General features: G+C 41.6%; 1 pseudogene and 3 gene segments (V, D, J or C); 2 read left to right on the forward strand and 2 right to left on the reverse strand.

The window, feature by feature from the left end:
• Positions 1 to 6,470: 6,470 nt before the first annotated feature.
• Positions 6,471 to 7,063, reverse strand: LOC117547022. The segment is given in 2 exon segments: positions 6,471 to 6,809; positions 6,913 to 7,063. Coding segments are annotated over 2 exon segments (411 nt in total).
• Positions 7,064 to 7,616: 553 nt separating this feature from the next.
• On the forward strand, positions 7,617 to 9,382 carry LOC117547025. The segment is given in 3 exon segments: positions 7,617 to 7,625; positions 7,677 to 7,752; positions 8,911 to 9,382. Coding segments are annotated over 3 exon segments (405 nt in total).
• An 8,539-nt stretch (positions 9,383 to 17,921) lies between these two features.
• Positions 17,922 to 18,494, reverse strand: LOC117547017. The segment is given in 2 exon segments: positions 17,922 to 18,271; positions 18,375 to 18,494. Coding segments are annotated over 2 exon segments (423 nt in total).
• Positions 18,495 to 19,078: 584 nt separating this feature from the next.
• LOC117547026 lies at positions 19,079 to 20,475 on the forward strand (annotated as a pseudogene).
• The last annotated feature ends 432 nt before the right edge of the window (positions 20,476 to 20,907 follow it).

A 20,907-nucleotide genomic window follows, 5' to 3' on the forward strand; every position in this document is an offset into this window, starting at 1 on the left:
TTGCACTGTAACTTTTATTCATGTATTTTTTCTTTTAATGTTTATTTTATTAGCTTTTCTTTTTAATGACTGATTTTAAATACCATTTTCTTATCTCTTTCATTTTTGTAAAGCACTTTGAATTGCCTTGTGTTGAAAAGTGCTATATAAATAAACTTGCCTTGCCTTGCCTTGCCTTACATCCATGTGTGATTTTCATGTGTTGTTAAACTTGAATCTTACAACATATGAATTAAATATTCTACTTAAAATATTTCAGGGCCAGAAATAAAAGCAGGGTGTCATCTGCTGAAGTCATATAACATCAATCTAAATTGAGATGACCTTAAATATTATTGAATGGACACAGTACAACTGCGGAATTATTAAATGAAAATATTTGTTGCTGATTGAATTAAAAACTGATATTATATGAAAGCAAAGACTATTTATCACCTTAGCTGTGTCAATGCCACACGGCGCATGACGTGTGTTGATTGATTGATTGAAAAGTTTATTAACAGCTTGTATATTGGGGTACAGTACAGTACAGCTCAAAACATACAATTGTTAAGGGGATGCAGACCAGAGAAAGACTTTCGTCTTGTTTACATCAGGGTCCCCCATTTCCAATTCATCATATCATTTAAGACATATAAGACATATTTGACATACAGATGGCTTATTTACAATCTTCATTTTAGATTTCGTTCTAATACATCCTAACCGGACATTTAAGACATACCAAGTCTACAGATATACAGTTAGTAACAGAGTCTAAAATGCGAGTATATACATAGATGGGGGGGGGAAGCTGTCCATTGAACGACAGGTTGAGATTTGTACCATTACCGGGGCCAGTTTTGCAATGCTCTCCCCCGAAGGTGCTCTTTAAGAGAGGTTTTGAAGGTAAGTATAGTTTTACTTTCCTTTACAGTTGTGGGAAGAGCGTTCCACCTTGATGTGGCATAATTGCGAAACGTGTATTCCCCCTTTTTTGTGCCAAATCTGGGTTTCACATGATTTGTGGAGCTCCCTCTGGTGTTATGATCATGGTATTCCTTGACCTTTGGGAAGGATTTTGACATGTACATGGGTACCATAGAGGTGTAGTGGATCTTGTAGACCAGGCCCATTGCAAGTAGCTGTACTCTGTCGTCTACTCTAAGCCATCCTAGGTTGTCAAAGTGGGCAGAGGTGAGGTGGGTTCTAGATGAAAGGTCAAGCAGTAGTCTGACCAATTTATTTTGCGATGTTTGAAGTTTTATTTTTAGCGCCTTGGAGGTGCTATGGTACCATGACGGGCAAGCATAGTCATAGTACCCTTGAATGAGTGCTCCTGCCAGAGTTTTCAGGGTGTTTTTGTTTACCAGAGAGGAGATCCGGTATAGGAATCTAGTTCTTTGATTGACTTTTTTTATTACATTGGATGCCATTTTGTCACAGGAGAGGTTTGCCTCAAGAATAGATCCTAGGTATGTAATTTCCTTCTTACTTGTGACAATAATGTCGCCCACTGCAACTGAGAAGTCGTCGGATTTGCTGAGATTATGTTTCGAACCGAAGAGAATGGACTCTGTTGTACCCAGGTGTAATGATAATTTATTATCGGCGAGCCAGGTGCAGATTCTGCCGAGCTCGGAGCTGAGGGTTTTTTCAACCTGCAATCTGCTCCTGTCAGAGACCAGCAGGGCTGAGTCGTCCGCGAACAGGAACAAGTTGCAGTCACATGCTGATGACATGTCGTTTACATAAATTAGGAACAGTAACGGACCTAATATGCTTCCTTGTGGAACACCACAGCTCACTGGGAGGGGGGGGGACAGAGTACCGTTTACCTCCACCATCTGTTCTCTCCCCTCCAGGTAGGATTGCATCCAGCTCACCGATAGTTTATCAAAACCAATTGCTTTTAGCTGGTCAATCAGAATGGGGTGATTGACAGTGTCGAAAGCCTTTTGTAGGTCCAGCATCACCATGCCGCAGTACTTGCCCTCGTCCACCTCTTGTTTGATGTGGTCGCTCAAATAAAGAAGGCATGTGTCAGTGGAGTGGGATGTTCTAAAGCCAGATTGAAATTCATAGATTAGTTTATTTTCCGCGAGGTACTTTTCGACCTATTCATATACTATTTTTTTCCATGACTTTCGAGATGGAGGTAAGTATAGAAACAGGGCGGTAGTTGCCTGGGTCCAATTTGCTGCCCTTTTTGTGCAGGGGGGTTACTCTTGCAATTTTGAAGTCTTTGGGTACTTTTCCCTGTTTTATGGAGAGGTTAATTATGTGAGCTATGACTGGTGAGATGGCGGTTGCTGTGTCTCTGAGGAATTTGGAGGGGATATTGTCGTGGCCAGTGGCCTTGTGTTTGTGCTCTGCTCAGCTCTGTGTGTGTGTGTGTGTGTGTGTGTGTGTGTGTGTGTGGTGTTGGTGTGTGTGTGTGTGTGTGTGTGTGTGTGTGTGTGTGTGTGTGTGTGTGTGTGTGTGTGTGTGTGTGTGTGTGTGTGTGTGTGTGTGTGTGTGTGTGTTTGTGTATGTCCGACACCGGCATTTGTTTTCAAATTACCATGAACAGTAATTTACACACATCTGGCCAACTCCAAAGGTATATGTGTGTGTTCCCAAATGAAATACATGTGTTTAATCTTAATCTCGATGTAGGGCTCAGTGCTGTCGGAGTGCAGGGGAACACTGCGGTCAACTCAGCCGTCTCTCGCGTTTGCTTGGTCAAATCAGCAGCTCTTCATTTTTGAGTGCGCGATTATTAGCGCCTTTACGGTAATCGGCCGAGAAGCGGCACTGACACAATACAAGAGTACAATAATGCATGTTTTTGTGCTATATTTGCGATAGAAAATATGTTTTACCCATAAGTTCTTAATAAAACTGACACTGTTGGACTCAGTAGGCTACTTGTTTGACTGCTACCAACAATAAAGTGAAGTACTTTTACTGTGTACTTGTTCAGTTATTCTCTCTCAAAGTCCCCTCCTGAGAACAATCATTCATGTATTTTGCTATATTTGATGAGGGATAAAATGATTTGTTACCATAAGTTCTATATGAAATTGACACTGCTTGACTCAGTACTACTCGGACTACTAGCACAAGTACAATCAAGTATTTGTACTCTGTACCATTTGAGTAATACTTCGTTAAACTCCTGTCCTGAGTACAATAATTCATAGTTCATATACAATACAGGAATTATTGTACTCAGGACGGGAGTTTTACTGAGTATTAATCAAAAAATACACAGTAAAAGTACTTGATTGTACTTGTGCTAGTAGTCCAAGTAGTACTGAGTCCAACATCAATTTCATGTAGAACCTTTTGCAAAAAATAATTTGATCCCTCATCAAATATACCAGAATACATGAATTATTGTACTCAGGACGGGAGTTTGACAGAGTATTACTCAAAGAGTATAGTAAAAGTACCTCATTGTATTTGTGGTAGTAGTCTAACAAGTACTGAGTCCAACAGTACCAATTTTATTAAGAACTTATGGCTAAAAATAATTTGATCTCTCATCAAATGTAGCAGAAGTGGCTTGATTTTGTTCTCAGGAGGGGACTTGGAGAGTATTGTAATGTAAATGGATTCGCTCAGGTGTGGCAGGAAACACTACCACTTTGTCAGAACCTTCCAATAAATACAGAGACAGCTATCAAATAAAATCAAGTTTTATTTATATAACACATTTAAAAGCGATTTTTGGTCGAGCCAAAGTGCTGTACATGTAATAAAAACACATTACAATCACAATAAAAGACAATAATTTACAACAGAAATATAAAAAACAAAAACACAGGGAGTAGTCAGGTGTCGTGCTCCGCTCTGACTAGAAGGCCAGAGAGAAGAAGTGTGTCTTTAGTGAGGATTTAAAAACCCTAGGGTCCGGGCCGACCTCACATGGAGGGGCAGAGTGCTCCAGAGCCTGGGGCCAGCTGCTGCGAAGGCTCGGTGCCCTCGGGTTTTGAGCCTGGTCTTGGGCACTACCAGCAGCAGCTGGTCAGCAGACCTTAAAGCTCTGGCTGGGGTGTAGCGATGGAGGAGTTCGGCTATATAGGCCAGAGCCAGCCCATTTAGGGCTTTGAAAACAAATAAAAGGAGTTTAAAACCAATTTGGAACCGAATTGGAAGTCAGTGAAGGCCATAATTGGGGTGATGTGGTCACGCTTTTTATGGCCAGTCAGAAGACGTGCAGCTGCGTTTTGGACTAGCTGCAGGCGTCTAATTGAGGCCTGGTCCATACCCACATACAGAGCGTTGCAGTAATCCAGTCTTGAGGTAACAAAGGCATGAATAACCCTTTCTAGGTCTTTAAAAGATAAATACGACTTGGTCTTGGCCAATAGTCTTATTTAAAAAAAAGCAGGATTTGACTAGGGTGCTGACCTGCTTGTCGAATTTAAAAGTGCTAGTGAAGGTCACTCCAAGGTTCATGACAGAGGGGAGGATGTTTCAATTGAGAGAGCCCAGAATATCAACCGGAGAGGCTGGAGGTTGGGGTCCAAAAAAGATGACCTCAGTCTTGCTCTCGTTGAGGTTAAGGAAGTATTTGCTCAGCCAGGATTTTATCTCTATCAAGCAGTCCATCAACTGCTGTAGTGAGTGTTTGACATTTGCTTTGAGAGGCAGATAGATCTGTACATCGTCTGCATAGCAGTGGAAGGGAATATTGTTTTTAGTGAGAATTGAACCTAGGGCCAGTGTATGTACAGTAAAAAGAGGATGGGGCCCAGGATAGAGCCTTGGGGAACCCCACAGGTAAGAGGGGCTTTAGCAGAGGAGAAGGCACCAAGCTGCACTGAGAAGCTACGGTCTGTCAGGTAGGACCTGAACCATGCAAGGGCAGAGCCTGTGATGCCACCGGGATATTCACGCCCGTCCCCACGTCGCACAGCGACCCAGCTTTCTACGGCTGGCGGATGTTTTCTTCATTCGCCACGACGCCTACCACGGCCCCTTGTGGCCCCCTTATGACGGCCCGTTCCGTGGCCCGCCCCCCAACCCCCGGTGGGGGTGCCCTCGCCCTCGTTGGGCCCCTGCCCTCTCCTGCGGCCTCCTTCCGACGGCCCGTTCCATGGCCTGGCCCTCGCCTGCGTTCCCACCCTCCTCGGCCCCTGTGGTGCTTCCTCCTGGTCGCGAGGATTGTGTCCATGTTTGAATTCTGTGGGGGCTTGTGTAGTGATCACTGTTTATCATAATTCACTCATGGAACTACAGGTTGGGGGTATTGTTCCGCACGGACACACATGTTGACTGTACCTCCTGTGTACCTACTGTGTGCCCTCCTTTCTCTTCTTCCCTTCTCTTCCCAGACTTCAAGCCGGCAACATGTGGTTCTATGCTGCTCAATAAAACCAACTTTCCACCTTCGATGCACCGCCTCCGACTCCCTTCTCTCGGCACTACACCTACTTCATTTATTTGCCACTCTCTTTTCTTTTCTACAATACTCATATCTATATTTACTATTGGAAAAAGCCATGGGGGAACACTGCTAAATGGATTTGATGGTGAAAACTCTAAATCCTGCATGTTATATGTCCTTACTTTTCCTTTACTTGTCCATCCAAACCCACGCCCCTGGAACTTGGAATATTCCCAGCAATCCTGTTATGTTTTGTTTGTGATATTTCCTTCCCCACTTCCTTTTAACCTGACCCAATAAGCAATAGCAATGTTCTCTCTTCTTAGCTCCAATGGAGTCTCTCCTGCTTCAACTAGTATTGCATTAATAGGGGTTGACTTAATTGCTCCTATACACAACCGTAACGCTTTATATTGTAATCTATCCATTTTTAGTAATGACGTTTTTGCTGCTGCTGCATATTTTATACACCCGTAATCCAGTGTTGCCCTCATAATTGCCCTATAGATGTTAATGCCTGTTTGTCTGCCCCCCCCCTGCTCTAGTCTATCGCAGTCTACAGAGCCACCTACTGGGTGGGAGTTGCAACTGAGCATAAACACAACAAATATGCGCAGCGTACCTAGATGCGTCATGAGGTGCCGGTACACAGTAAGAAGTAACGGGACGCAGATGGGAAAAAATCAGAAGTCCCGGTTCTGCGTACCGGTGAGTACCGGCCCAATTCAAGCACTGAATAAACTGAGTAAACTGTGGATGTGTTTGGTGAGTTTGTTTGTGTCAAAGTCAGAGAGCCGTGTCTCTCTACACTGAAGATACTTTTACAGTTGTGTTACTCTGAGAAGAGACTCTGATCTCTCTTCCTAAAGCTTTAGTATTTCAGTTTTCAGATGCTTTTGGTGGAAATAGAGGAGGAGGAAAGCATGGCAGCTTGTCAGAGTGTGTGTGTGAATGTGTGTGTGTGTGTGTGTGTGTGTGTGTGTGTGTGTGTGTGTGTGTGTGTGTGTGTGTGTGTGTGTGTGTGTGTGTGTGTCCTCAGTGAAGTGTATCAGTCTCTGCAGTAGCTTCCAGCTGCAGCAGTCAGTTCAGTTCCTGTTCAGTCTGACTGAGGGAGGTTTTTGTACGACGCTTTTTCACTGTGTGAACACCCACTGACTGTTGATCTCATGTAAACTCTGACAGTAGTAAACTGCTGCATCATCAGTCTGGACTCCACTGATGGTCAGAGTGAAGTCAGAGTTTGATCCACTGCCTGTAAAATGCTCTGAAATCCCTGTTTCTCGAGTGCTAGTATTCTTAATGAGCAGTTTAGGAGTTCCTCCATCTCTCTGTTGGTACCAGGCTAAATAGTTACTATAAATATTCGGACTGGTCGTACATGTGATGGAGACGGAGCGTCCCGGAGCAGAGCTCACTGCTCCAACCTGAGTCACTGTGACCTGGCCTCTGGACTCTGAGGAGAGACAAAGACAGAAAGCAGCGTCATGGTTTTGTCCGCTTCATTTCAGAGGGACGGATGTTCACAGAGGAGAGGAGTTTGATTCTCTGGACTTTACCTGTGAAGCAGCAGCAGAGGAGAGTCCAGATGAGGACGCAGATCAAAGTCATGTTCTTGATGAGGAGGATTCCTGTGGCTTCTGTTGTCATGAAGGACAGCTGTCAGTCATCCAGTGCTCAACTCTCAGGACTATAAAGTGTCCCAGAGCACTGGAGCATGGTGCTGCTGATGCAAAGTGTCTCTCTATGGAAATGCTCTGACTGACTCCAACAGGGACCTGGATTATTGATCACGAAGAAGAAGAGAAAGAAGATGGACCTCCCCTGGGGGAGCATTCAGTTTCCACTCTGTGTTCTTTACACACCTTACAAGCACATAGGTGCACAGGAGCATGTGCCAGGGAGCACTTGGGGGTCCGGTGCCCTGCTCAAGGGCACTGCCGCCCGGACTGGGTCAGGGCTCACTTATTCTTTCCAAAGAACATTTAAAACTGTCCTATAATTCACTCCCACTCGAATCAAAGCTCTCTTCCTCCACAACAATCTAAAATAAAGCTTTATCAAATGACAATGATTTACATTTTGCCCGATTGATTAGAGTTCTTCTTAAGAAATAACGTCATTACATGTACTTCATTCAATATGAGTATTTTGCTTTTTAAATGTATAACAGCTCATAAAAACAGATTCAATACTTCTCCATAGTTTGTGAATCTGTTTCAAACATTGTAAGCAGTTATTATATAAAGTGGGTAAACCGTGGATGTGTTTGGTGAGTTTGTTTGTGTCAAAGTCAGAGAGCCGTGTCTCTCTACAGTGAGAGGTTTTTGTACGGCGGCTCAATGACTTTGTATCACTGTGGAACACGTTCGGTGGAGGAACCAGACTGGATGTTGGAAGTAAGTCAAATGTTAATTTATAAGAGCAATTTCTCTTTCGTTGTACTTGTTATTCAGCTTACTAGGAGAAATAGTTGCCTCTCCATGTTATTGTATCCATACTTTTATAAATACGTTGAACTAAGAGGCTAACTTTCCTCCAGCAAAAGACGTTTAAATGTTTTCATGAGAGTTAAACATTGAACAGAGAATAAATCATTATGTCCACCTTTAATGGTGAAGTAGCTTCTTGACGGCTGGTAGGTTTAGTTCAGTGAGTCAAAGTCAGAGAGCCGTGTCTCTCTACAGCGAGAGGTTTTTGTACGGCGGCTCAATGACTTTGTATCACTGTGGTGGACTTTTGGTGGAGGAACCAGACTGGATGTTGGAAGTAAGTTTCTGCACAAAAACTAAATATGATGACGTTTAAATTCTGTGTTAGAATGTTTGAGAGTTTGATATATATTATTTTAATTGTAATGTTTAGATAGTATTACTATTCATGTCTTTATTCCTCTTCATCATTGAGCCTAAGTCGGAGCAGCTTTTCCTGAAATGTCTTTATACATTCCCAACATGCTGTCATTTAAACAGCTTCAGATGTGAAATGATGAAACTGCTAATGTTTCATTCACTTGTTCTTCATTTGTTCTCGATTCTCCCGTCTGTTTTCAAATAAATTACGAATACAGTTTTTAAATACGGTTGAACAGAGTAAAGATAACGATGGATATTTAAAAAGATGTGTTGAATTCGTTCAGACATTATTTTAAAGTTTGTAAAACTGAGTAATTATTGAGATTCACATTAAGCTCAATTGATTGTTTCATTTCCCGTATTTGTTCATTTATCCACTAAATAGTTTAATTATGGTTTGTAGAGTTCAGGTTTTGGATGATTTAGACCACAACTATTTAAAATGTGTCCTAATGTTGTACTTTATTTCCAGTGAGACATATTTCAGGTGATTCTGTATGAAGTGTCTCCGTGCTGATTTGCATGAGAGGCTTCTTGAAGGGAAGTGAAACAATGTGTGAGTGAGAGACTGATGGAGCAGAACCAACATCTGACAGAAACTCCTTAAAGGAGAAGCGCTCTCACAGTAAAGGTGTCCCAGTGTCTGCTGGTTGATCAATAGCTGTGTGCTCCCTGTCCTCTAATCTGATTGGTGTCTCCTAGGTGATGTCCAGCCCACCCTGACGGTGCTGCCCCCCTCCACAGAAGAGCTGCAGCAGGGGAAGGCCACGCTCATGTGCCTGGCCAACAAGGGCTTTCCCTCAGACTGGAGTCTGGCCTGGAAGGTGGACGGCAGCAGCAGCTGGGAGGAGAGCAGGAGTCCCGGGGTGCTGGAGAAGGACGCCCACTACAGCTGGAGCAGCACCCTGAGGCTCTCTGCAGACCAGTGGAGGAAGGTGGTCTCTGTGACCTGTGAGGCCACCCAGGGCTCCCAGACTCCGCTCTCAGAGACACTGAGGAGAGACCAGTGTTCCCAGTCCTGAGCTGACTCACTGGGACTCTGCTTTCTCTCTCACTCTGCTCTCAGTCTGCTCTCTGGCTCTCAGGACATGTTTCAACATCAACCTGTTTCTGCTTGTGTCGATGGTTTCAACATTTAAAATAATAAAGATTAATGTGTGTATTATAAAAGTGACATGTCTTCTGATTACATTTCTGTAAGATATTATAAAGTAACCTATTTCACATTCATTCACAAAAGTCAAAACATTGCCAAGTCAATATTTCCCATATTACTTTCTAATGATCTTTGGGTTTGGTTATACTTCTGGAATCATTCTAGTTTTATCTTTGTTAATACAAACTGGTTCCAATAAATATAGTATGAACATCAAGGTAAACCACAAAGCTCTCTCTTATCACTAATGTTTAAGTACATCCATGTGTGATTTTCATGTGTTGTTAAACTTGAATCTTACAACATATGAATTAAATATTCTACTTAAAATATTTCAGGGCCAGAAATAAAAGCAGGGTGTCATCTGCTGAAGTCATATAACATCAATCTAAATTGAGATGACCTTAAATATTATTGAATGGACACAGTACAACTGAGGAATTATTAAATGAAAATATTTGTTGCTGATTGAATTAAAACTGATATTATATGAAAGCAAAGACTATTTATCACCTTAGCTGTGTCAATGCCACACGGCGCATGACGTGTGTTGATTGATTGATTGAAAAGTGTATTAACAGCTTGTATATTGGGTACAGTACAGTACAGCTCAAAACATACAATTGTTAAGGGGATGCAGACCAGAGAAAGACTTTCGTCTTGTTTACATCAGGGTCCCCCATTTCCAATTCATCATATCATTTAAGACATATAAGACATATTTGACATACAGATGGCTTATTTACAATTTACATTTTAGATTTCGTTCTAATACATCCTAACCGGACATTTAAGACATACCAAGTCTACAGATATACAGTTAGTAACAGAGTCTAAAATGCGAGTATATACATAGATGGGGGGGGGAAGCTGTCCATTGAACGACAGGTTGAGATTTGTACCATTACCGGGGCCAGTTCTGCAATGCTCTCCCCCGAAGGTGCTCTTTAAGAGAGGTTTTGAAGGTAAGTATAGTTTTACTTTCCTTTACAGTTGTGGGAAGAGCGTTCCACCTTGATGTGGCATAATTGCGAAACGTGTATTCCCCCTTTTTTGTGCCAAATCTGGGTTTCACATGATTTGTGGAGCTCCCTCTGGTGTTATGATCATGGTATTCCTTGACCTTTGGGAAGAATTTTGACATGTACATGGGTACCATAGAGGTGTAGTGGATCTTGTAGACCAGGCCCATTGCAAGTAGCTGTACTCTGTCGTCTACTCTAAGCCATCCTAGGTTGTCAAAGTGGGCAGAGGTGAGGTGGGTTCTAGATGAAAGGTCAAGCAGTAGTCTGACCAGTTTATTTTGCGATGTTTGAAGTTTTATTTTTAGCGCCTTGGAGGTGCTATGGTACCATGACGTGCAAGCATAGTCATAGTACCCTTGAATGAGTGCTCCTGCCAGAGTTTTCAGGGTGTTTTTGTTTACCAGAGAGGAGATCCGGTATAGGAATCTAGTTCTTTGATTGACTTTTTTTATTACATTGGATGCCATTTTGTCACAGGAGAGGTTTGCCTCAAGAATAGATCCTAGGTATGTAATTTCCTTCTTACTTGTGACAATAATGTCGCCCACTGCAACTGAGAAGTCGTCGGATTTGCTGAGATTATGTTTTGAACCGAAGAGAATGGACTCTGTTTTACCCAGGTGTAATGATAATTTATTATCGGCGAGCCAGGTGCAGATTCTGCCGAGCTCGGAGCTGAGGGTTTTTTCAACCTGCAATCTGTTCCTGTCAGAGACCAGCAGGGCTGAGTCGTCCGCGAACAGGAACAAGTTGCAGTCACATGCTGATGACATGTCATTTACATACATTAGGAACAGTAACGGACCTAATATGCTTCCTTGTGGAACACCACAGCTCACTGGGAGGGGGGGGGACAGAGTACCGTTTACCTCCACCATCTGTTCTCTCCCCTCCAGGTAGGACCGCATCCAGCTCACCGATAGTTTATCAAAACCAATTGCTTTTAGCTTGTCAATCAGAATGGGGAGATTGACAGTGTCGAAAGCCTTTTGTAGGTCCAGCATCACCATGCCGCAGTATTTGCCCTCGTCCACTTCTTGTTTGATGTGGTCGCTCAAATAAAGAAGGCATGTGTCAGTGGAGTGGGATGTTCTAAAGCCAGATTGAAATTCATAGATTAGTTTCTTTTCCGCGAGGTACTTTTCGACCTGTTCATATACTATTTTTTTCATGACTTTCGAGATGGAGGTAAGTATAGAAACAGGGCGGTAGTTGCCTGGGTCCAATTTGCTGCCCTTTTTGTGCAGGGGGGTTACTCTTGCAATTTTGAAGTCTTTGGGTACTTTTCCCTGTTTTATGGAGAGGTTAATTATGTGAGCTATGACTGGTGAGATGGCGGTTGCTGTGTCTCTGAGGAATTTGGAGGGGATATTGTCGTGGCCAGTGGCCTTGTGTTTGTGCTCTGCTCAGCTCTGTGTGTGTGTGTGTGTGTGTGTGTGTGTGTGTGTGTGTGTGTGGTGTGTGTGTGTGTGTGTGTGTGTGTGTGTGTGTGTGTGTGTTTGTGTATGTCCGACACCGGCCTTTGTTTTCAAATGACCATGAACAGTAATTTACTCACATCTGTCCAACTCCAAAGGTATATGTGTGTGTTCCGAAATTAAATAAATGTGTTTAATCTTAATCTCGATGTAGGGCTCAGTGCTGTCGGAGTGCAGGGGAACACTGCGGTCAACTCAGCCGTCTCTCGCGTTTGCTTGGTCAAATCAGCAGCTCTTCATTTTTGAGTGCGCGAATAATAGCGCCTTTACGGTAGTCAGCCGAGAAGCGGCACTGACACAAGTACAAGAGTACAATAATGCATGTTTTTGTGCTATATTTGCGATAAAAATATGTTTTACCATAAGTTCTTAATAAAACTGACACTGCTGGACTCAGTAGGCTACTTGTTTGACTGCTACCAACAATAAAATGAAGTACTTTTACTTTGTACTTTTTCAGTTATTTAGTTGGAATGCTGTTAACATCATTCCCACTATCTGTTCTTCTACGCACGAAATGCTTTATTCTTATTATTCCGCCCATTATTTTGCCGGTCTTCTCCTCTCGCATTGAACATCGCAGCAACTCCGTTCAAATATCAAAAAGTTCAGGTCGGTCGGGAATCGATTGCTATTAATTTTATTATTCATAACTTTCGTAATTCCAGAGCTAGATCCCATAATTCATCATATGTTTAACCATTGAAGTCAATGGAGAAATTATTCAGACTTCAACAAATCTTCATGCGACTTAAACTGCTAACTGTTCATTCATACTTTCACTCAGAAACCTCATTCCAACTTTAAAATGTTATACATCTTTCTGACATTATTCGTGTAACATAACTTTTAAATCTGATTCTTACTTTTAGAGATATTAAACATTGTTCAGACCTTGGTACAGAGGCCTTCTTCAGATTTTAACTAGAGTGCGTGATGTCACAGCGAGAGTCTTGAAATGTGCCTTCATATTTCTTTTTTAAACTTCCATAATTCCCAAACCCTACATTCCTGAGACATACTTTTTATTGACAAATGTAGGAAAACATCTCGTAGCTTGAAAAATGACAAATAATTAAACAAAATGCCTCTTGAGGGCATGAAGTGACAAAAACGTTCAACTTGTCTCCATTAAAGCCCATTGTAATTTCAGGCTGATATTTCCTCACAGCAGCATCCGCACACCTTTAGTTAATCTGCCAAAAAGGCCACATTATTGACCCGAAAGTACACAAAAATTACACTTCAGACACTCAAGGTCCTTGAGATGCTGCACGCTTTGAAATTTCACCGATATCTGTTACGGTTCTTCAACAAATCGTTCACATGTAACAGGTTTATCTCTCATTCCGAACAATGAAAACCTTTGATCTCTGGACACCTCGTTATCTCAAATATAAACACCTGTGTTATCGAACACGATGATGTCATAACTCCAACTGACATGCTCAGAGCAGCAGCCTTCAGATAATGGTTAATGGTCCTGCCCCAACAGCTCTACGTCAATTATGGTGTGTCATCATATGCCGTTTCCATGGAAACGCATCCCTCGCCATAAAAGACGATGTCGCTATACATTAACTCCTATGAAAAAGTTCAAAAAATGCTCAAACTTCACATGTGTGCTAACAGTCCAGCTGTGAAGACATCTACAGGACAGTTTTGAGATTTCTTCAAATGCTGTTGCCATGGCAACACAATGCTCGCCATGAAACACGGTTTTCTCATAACTTCAGTGAAAATGCTCCAAACAGCCCGAAACTTCACAGGTTTGGTAACGATGCAGCCATCAACGCATCTAAGCATATTATGGGGTGTCATCAAATGCCATTGCCATGGCGACAGACCACTCGCCATGAAACACGATGTCGCTGTAAGTCCTATGGACACGGTCCACTCGTCCCCCAATCTTCACTTGTATATCACCGGTCCATGCCTCAACAGCTCTACGACAAATCTGAGATCTCACCATATGTCGTTTCCATGGAAACGCATCCCTCGCCATAAAACACGATGTCGCTATAACTCCTTTGAAAATTGTCAAAAAGTGCTCAAACTTCACGTGTTAACAGTCCAGCCGTGAAGCCATCTACGTGATAGTTTGTAAATGTCTTCAAATGCCGTTGCCATGGCAACACAATGCTCGCTATGAAACACGGTTTTCTCATAACTTCAGTGAAAATGCTCCAAACGGCCTAGAACTTCACAGGTTTGGTAACGATGCAGCCATCAAAACACCTAAGCGTATTTTGGGTTGTCATCAAATACCGTTGCCATGGCAACAGATCATTTGTCATCAAGTTAGTTCAATAGTTTGCAGTTCAAATATTCTGCTGCTTTTCCAAGCTTTTTTACTTTCTTTTCTTCTCTTATCACACATTCAAGCCCCCAGTGTTCATGCATAATTTAAATCTAAATTCTTCACTTTCTTCTTACACATTACATTTCAGAAAAGCAATTCAGCGTCAGCTTTTCAGCCGAAAGCATTCCCACTAGCAATTTCTTCAGGAATTGCATTCTCTATTTTCATTTGCTGTTTCTTCCGGAATGAGAGGAGTTCGTCCCAAAGCGTGCTGCTGTATTAACCCCCTCCTCCTGAAGGAAGGGACCCTCATTTACCGTATCTGTGGGATTGACTATACTCTAAAAACAAATGCCTTGGCTCAACAAAGAAAATCAACGCAACAGTTTGCATCGATGTTTATTGAGTTAAGACAACTTCTAATGAAATTGTCTTAAAGCAACAAAGTTATTTGAGTTAGGGGAGAAGGCTTTTCCTCTACAATCAGAGGTGTTTTTAATTACCACTTACTTAATAATTGGTATTATAAACACAAGTTTTGAAGTTGATTACTCAAAAGATTAAGTTGTTCCAACTAGTTTTACCACATGATTTCAAAGGAATTTTAAGTTGTATGTACTTAATTACCATCATTGTGAACACACGTTTTTAAGTTGACAACCATTTATAAATGAAGTTGCTCCAAATATATTGTATTCAATAGTTTGTTTTTTTAGCTTTTTCATTGTTTTGCCTTTAAAGAAATTAATTAATTGATTCCACAACAAAAATATTAGGCAATTCACTTTTTATTTTGAACTGCTGTTGTTTATTTCAACACATGATGTTTCAATCAGGAGAGAATTCATTTTGTTTGAACATTTATTGACACATGCCATATGATAAGGTGCATGAACACCTGAAATCACAGCTGACTGCAGGAGAGAGGAGAACCATTTTATAGTTTGGCTGCAGCACGTTGATTGGCTGCTGGAGAATGAGGTGAAATGTAATAGGTTAAAGAGAACGCCTGTGATGAGCTGATAATATGCAGCTGCGGAGTGAATGTATATACACCCAGTCTTCCTGAAAGAACTTGCGCTGAGCTTCATTTAAATCTTGAAACAAAAGATAAATAACACAAATTTAAATTGCCCCACAAATAATAAATAAACACATTAGCCATATTACCATGGGAAATGGGGACACAGCAAATACATGCTGCCATCACAACGAAGTTAGAGGCCTTTGCATATTTAAAACCAGTGCCAAATATGTCAAATCAAACAAACTCTCAATGGCCACCAATCTGCAGATCACACACATCAATTTTACAAAAGATGTAACAAAGATGTTTGCACTGCCGACAGTCATTATTTCAAACAGTATGAACACATTTAACGCAGAATGCTTGCTCATTCATTTGTTTCCCTCGACCACGATGGTTGCCATCGTATGGTCAGATCCTGGGTGGACCGGTCACTGATGAAGGCGATATTCATGTCCTTTTGAAGCACATTAAATAATAGGTTAGCGCATAAGAGATAATGAATTAGGTAATGCATACTTTTTAAACTGTCACTCTTAGCGAATTCAGAGCCATTATTACCAGCTGCTAAAGCAACGCTGGTATTGTTTTCACCTATTGAGTCTGCATGTGTGTGTCGTCATGGCAATGTGGTCCTGAAGACACACAGAGGTGCTTTTGAGTACTTTGCCTAGTGTTTAAATGCATGTGAACAGATTTTGTCAATCACAACCGTGCAAGTTTTAGTGTATCTTCTCTTTTTTGCAGGTTCCATACAATATGTGAACTGGTTAAGAGAAGAGCAGAAGCCACTTTTCAAATGTTACACAATCCTTTTCCCATGCCATTGCTGTCAACACCTATCCATGCTGAACGTTGCTAAGATATTATTGATTGGGGTGTGGCCAAAAGTGCAATATGCTTCAAAATGTAGCTGACAGAGAGCAGTGCTTGTGTCCTGTGCCCGTGGATTTTATTTTATTTCAAGATTTTTAATTACGTCGCTAAACTCCTTGAAAAGGTCCTCTTCCTTTTCTCCCAGGTACACGACAAGGCAGCGGATGGCTATAGTTCTCTGCGTACTTCAATTGTATTGTGCTATTTTTGAAAAAGGAAAAAAAGAGAAATGACCTAAATGAATATATTCTGAATGGGTGACTGCCAACAACTTGCATTTCAATGACAACTCTAAATAACGATCCTACCTCAAGAAGCATGTCCTTGATCTGCTTCACGAGATTCATTTTTAATAAAAAGCGATATCACAATAGTAACCAAAGTATTTTTACTCTCACAGTAGCCTCTACTACTTTGTATCCTCTCACAGAACTATTCACAGTTCAAAGGCTGCTAATGTTGGTCAAACAGCAATTTGCCTATACAGTGCAACTACAAGGCTATCTACTGTATTTGAATCACAAAAGACGACACTCACCTTAAAATGTCCTTTGTATATTTCTATTTGTCTTAACTGTGGGAACTTGTCCAGGCATGTTAAGTGGGAGTGGACTTGAAATCCTTAACTCAAGGTGTAGAACAATTAAGTTATCAATTCAATTGCATTTCTTACTACAACTTGAATTTAGTTTTAAGTCAATTAACACAGAAATCAGAGTTCAAATTACACACAATATTAAGTTGATGTAATTACCAACATTATTACGTCAACACAACTTATAAATGAATGTTTGCAACTTAAAATGTTTATCTAAATCAATTAACTCACATTTTTATCTTGCAACCATGCATTTAATTAAGTGGAGGTGAAAGGTCGCCTGAATTCGTTTTTAGAGTGTACAGACAGAGTTCACTCAGTCACAGAGTGGGAGTGGGTAGGGTGTGGTTTGGATCTGGGCCTTTGGAAAGTATTTGTTGTGTGTGGAGGAAGGTGGAGGAAGAGGAGGAGGGGAGCCTGGCAGCTTGTCAGGGGGAATTTGGGAAACATCCAGCTCTTTATGTGGGGTTTCCTCAATTTGACTGCGAGTAAGTCAATCATGTTTTTGGAGCTTTGTGATCTCTTTGCAGGGCAGTGCTTACTTTCGATTAAATGTTTGCCTTTATGTCAATGACATTGGATTTACTCTGTTTATCGGGTTATTCAGCCGCTTTTAAAAGATTGTTTTTTGAGTTGGACAATTTCTGTGGACTTGAACATTTCTCCAGTTATTTTAGTTTGTGCTTTATTTCAAAGCAAATTGTATTTGAGTCGCCATTCAGATTCCTCCGTGTGTTTTAGCACTCTACATGGCCAGACAGCCTCCTTTATCTCTGATCTTCTACAGCGATGTATCACTAGAGGTCAGAAACGTCTCATGATCAGGGCATGCTGGATTTACCCTCGCTGCAGACTTTAAAGTGAAGGTGATGTTTGATTTGAAGTCGGACTTTTGATCTTTGGGAGTCACTCCAGTGAGACAGAAGTGAACACTGTTCAAAAAGAAGCTGAGGACCAATGAGTTTAGTGTGGCTTTACAGATTTAGTATTTTACTATTGTGTGTTTGAGTTCATTCTTTTAAATTAGAAATATTTCAGAAGTCTTTGCTTGAAAAAGAAAAAAGTGACACGCTTAATGGAGAAGAACGTGTGTGTGTGTGTGTGTGTGTGTGTGTGTGTGTGTGTGTGTGTGTGTGTGTGTGTGTGTGTGTGTGTGTGTGTGTGTGTGTGCTCAGTGAAGTGTATCAGTCTCTGCAGTAGCTTCCAGCTGCAGCAGTCAGTTCAGTTCCTGTTCAGTCTGACTGAGGGAGGTTTTTGTACGACGCTTTTTCACTGTGTGAACACATACTGACTGTTGATGTGATGTCCACTCTGACAGTAGTAAACTGCTGCATCATCAGGCTGGACTCCACTGATGGTCAGAGTGAAGTCAGAGTTTGATCCACTGCCTGTAAAACGCTCTGAAATCCCTGTTTCTCGAGTGCTAGTATACTTAATGAGCAGTTTAGGAGTTCCTCCATCTCTCTGTTGGTACCAGGCTAAACGGTGCTGATTGCTTTCATAATAAACCTTCGGACTGGTCGTACATGTGATGGAGACGGAGCGTCCCGGAGCAGAGCTCACTGCTCCAGACTGAGTCACTGTGACCTGGCCTCTGGACTCTGAGGAGAGACAAAGACAGAAAGCAGCGTCATGGTTTTGTCCGCTTCATTTCAGAGGGACGGATGTTCACAGAGGAGAGGAGTTTGATTCTCTGGACTTTACCTGTGAAGCAGCAGCAGAGGAGAGTCCAGATGAGGACGCAGATTAAAGTCATGTTCTTGATGAGGAGGATTCCTGTGGCTTCTGTTGTCATGAAGGACAGCTGTCAGTCATCCAGTGCTCAACTCTCAGGACTATAAAGTGTCCCAGAGCACTGGAGCATGGTGCTGCTGATGCAAAGTGTCTCTCTATGGAAATGCTCTGACTGACTCCAACAGGGACCTGGATTATTGATCACGAAGAAGAAGAGAAAGAAGATGGACCTCCCCTGGGGGAGCATTCAGTTTCCACTCTGTGTTCTTTACACACCTTACAAGTACATAGGTGCACAGGAGCATGTGCCAGGGAGCACTTGGGGGTCCGGTGCCCTGCTCAAGGGCACTGCCGCCCGGACTGGGTCAGGGCTCACTTGTTCTTTCCAAAGAACATTTAAAACTGTCCTATAATTCACTCCCACTAGAATCAAAGCTCTCTTCCTCCACAACAATCTAAAATAAAGCTTTATTAAATGACAATGATTTACATTTTGCCCGATCGATTAGAGAGTTCTTCTTAAGAATAACGTCATTACATGTACTTCATTCAATATGAGTATTTTGCTTTTTAAATGTATAACAGCTCATTAAAAAGATTCTATACTTCTCCATAGTTTGTGAATCTGTTTCAAACATTGGAAGCAGTTATTATATAAAGTGGGTAAACCGTGGATGTGTTTGGTGAGTTTGTTTGTGTCAAAGTCAGAGAGCCGTGTCTCTCTACAGTGAGAGGTTTTTGTACGGCGGCTCAATGACTTTGTATCACTGTGGTGGACTTTTGGTGGAGGAACCAGACTGGATGTTGGAAGTAAGTTTCTGCACAAAAACTAAATATGATGACGTTTAAATTCTGTGTTAGAATGTTTGAGAGATAGATATATATTATTTTAATTGTACTGTTTAGATAGTATTAGTATTCATGTCTTTATTCCTCTTCATCATTGAGCCTAAGTCGGAGCAGCTTTTCCTGAAATGTCTTTATACATTCCCAACATGCTGTCATTTAAACAGCTTCAGATGTGAAATGATGAAACTGCTAATGTTTCATTCACTTGTTCTTCATTTGTTCTCGATTCTCCCGTCTGTTTTCAAATAAATTACGAATACAGTTTTTAAATACGGTTGAACAGAGTAAAGATAACGATGGATATTTAAAAAATGTGTTGAATTCTTTCAGACATTATTTTAAAGTTTGTAAAACTGGGTAATTATTGAGATTCACATTAAGCTCAATTGATTGTTTCATTTCCCGTATTTGTTCATTTATCCACTAAATAGTTTAATTATGGTTTGTAGAGTTCAGGGTTTGGATGATTTAGACCACAGCTATTTAAAATGTGTCCTTAATGTTGTACTTTATTTCCAGTGTGACATATTTCAGGTGATTCTGTATGAAGTGTCTCCGTGCTGATTTGCATGAGAGGCTTCTTAAAGGGAAGTGAAACAATGTGTGAGTGAGAGACTGATGGAGCAGAACCAACATCTGACAGAAACTCCTTAAAGGAGAAGCGCTCTCACAGTAAAGGTGTCCCAGTGTCTGCTGGTTGATCAATAGCTGTATGCTCCCTGTCCTCTAATCTGATTGGTGTCTCCTAGGTGATGTCCAGCCCACCCTGACGGTGCTGCTCCCCCTCCACAGAAGAGCTGCAGCAGGGGAAGGCCACGCTCATGTGCCTGGCCAACAAGGGCTTCCCCTCAGACTGGAGTCTGGCCTGGAAGGTGGACGGCAGCAGCAGCTGGGAGGAGAGCAGGAGCCCCGGGGTGCTGGAGAAGGATGCCCACTACAGCTGGAGCAGCACCCTGAGGCTCTCTGCAGACCAGTGGAGGAAGGTGGTCTCTGTGACCTGTGAGGCCACCCAGGGCTCCCAGACTCCGCTCTCAGAGACACTGAGGAGAGACCAGTGTTCCCAGTCCTGAGCTGACTCACTGGGACTCTGCTTTCTCTCTCACTCTGCTCTCAGTCTGCTCTCTGGCTCTCAGGACATGTTTCAACATCAACCTGTTTCTGCTTGTGTCGATGGTTTCAACATTTAAAATAATAAAGATTAATGTGTGTATTATAAAAGTGACATGTCTTCTGGTTACATTTCTGTAAGATATTATAAAGTAACCTTATTCACATTCATTCACAAAAGTCAAAACATTACCAAGTCAATATTTCCCATATCACTTTCTAATGATCTTTGGGTTTGATTATACTTCTGGAATCGTTCTAGTTTTATCTTTGTTAATACAAACTGGTTCCAATAAATATAGTATGAACATCATGGTAAACCACAAAGCTCTCTCTTATCACTAATGTTTAAGTACATCCATGTGTGATTTTCATGTGTTGTTAAACTTGAATCTTACAACATATGAATTAAATATTCTACTTTCAAATATTTCAGGACCAGAAATAAAAGCAGGGTGTCATCTGCTGAAGTCATATAACATCAATCTAAATTGAGATGACCTTAAATATTATTGAATGGACACAGTACAACTGAGGAATTATTAAA

This window comes from Gymnodraco acuticeps, unplaced genomic scaffold (genome assembly GCF_902827175.1).
Source record: "Gymnodraco acuticeps unplaced genomic scaffold, fGymAcu1.1, whole genome shotgun sequence".
NCBI classification, from domain to species: Eukaryota; Metazoa; Chordata; class Actinopteri; order Perciformes; family Bathydraconidae; genus Gymnodraco; species Gymnodraco acuticeps.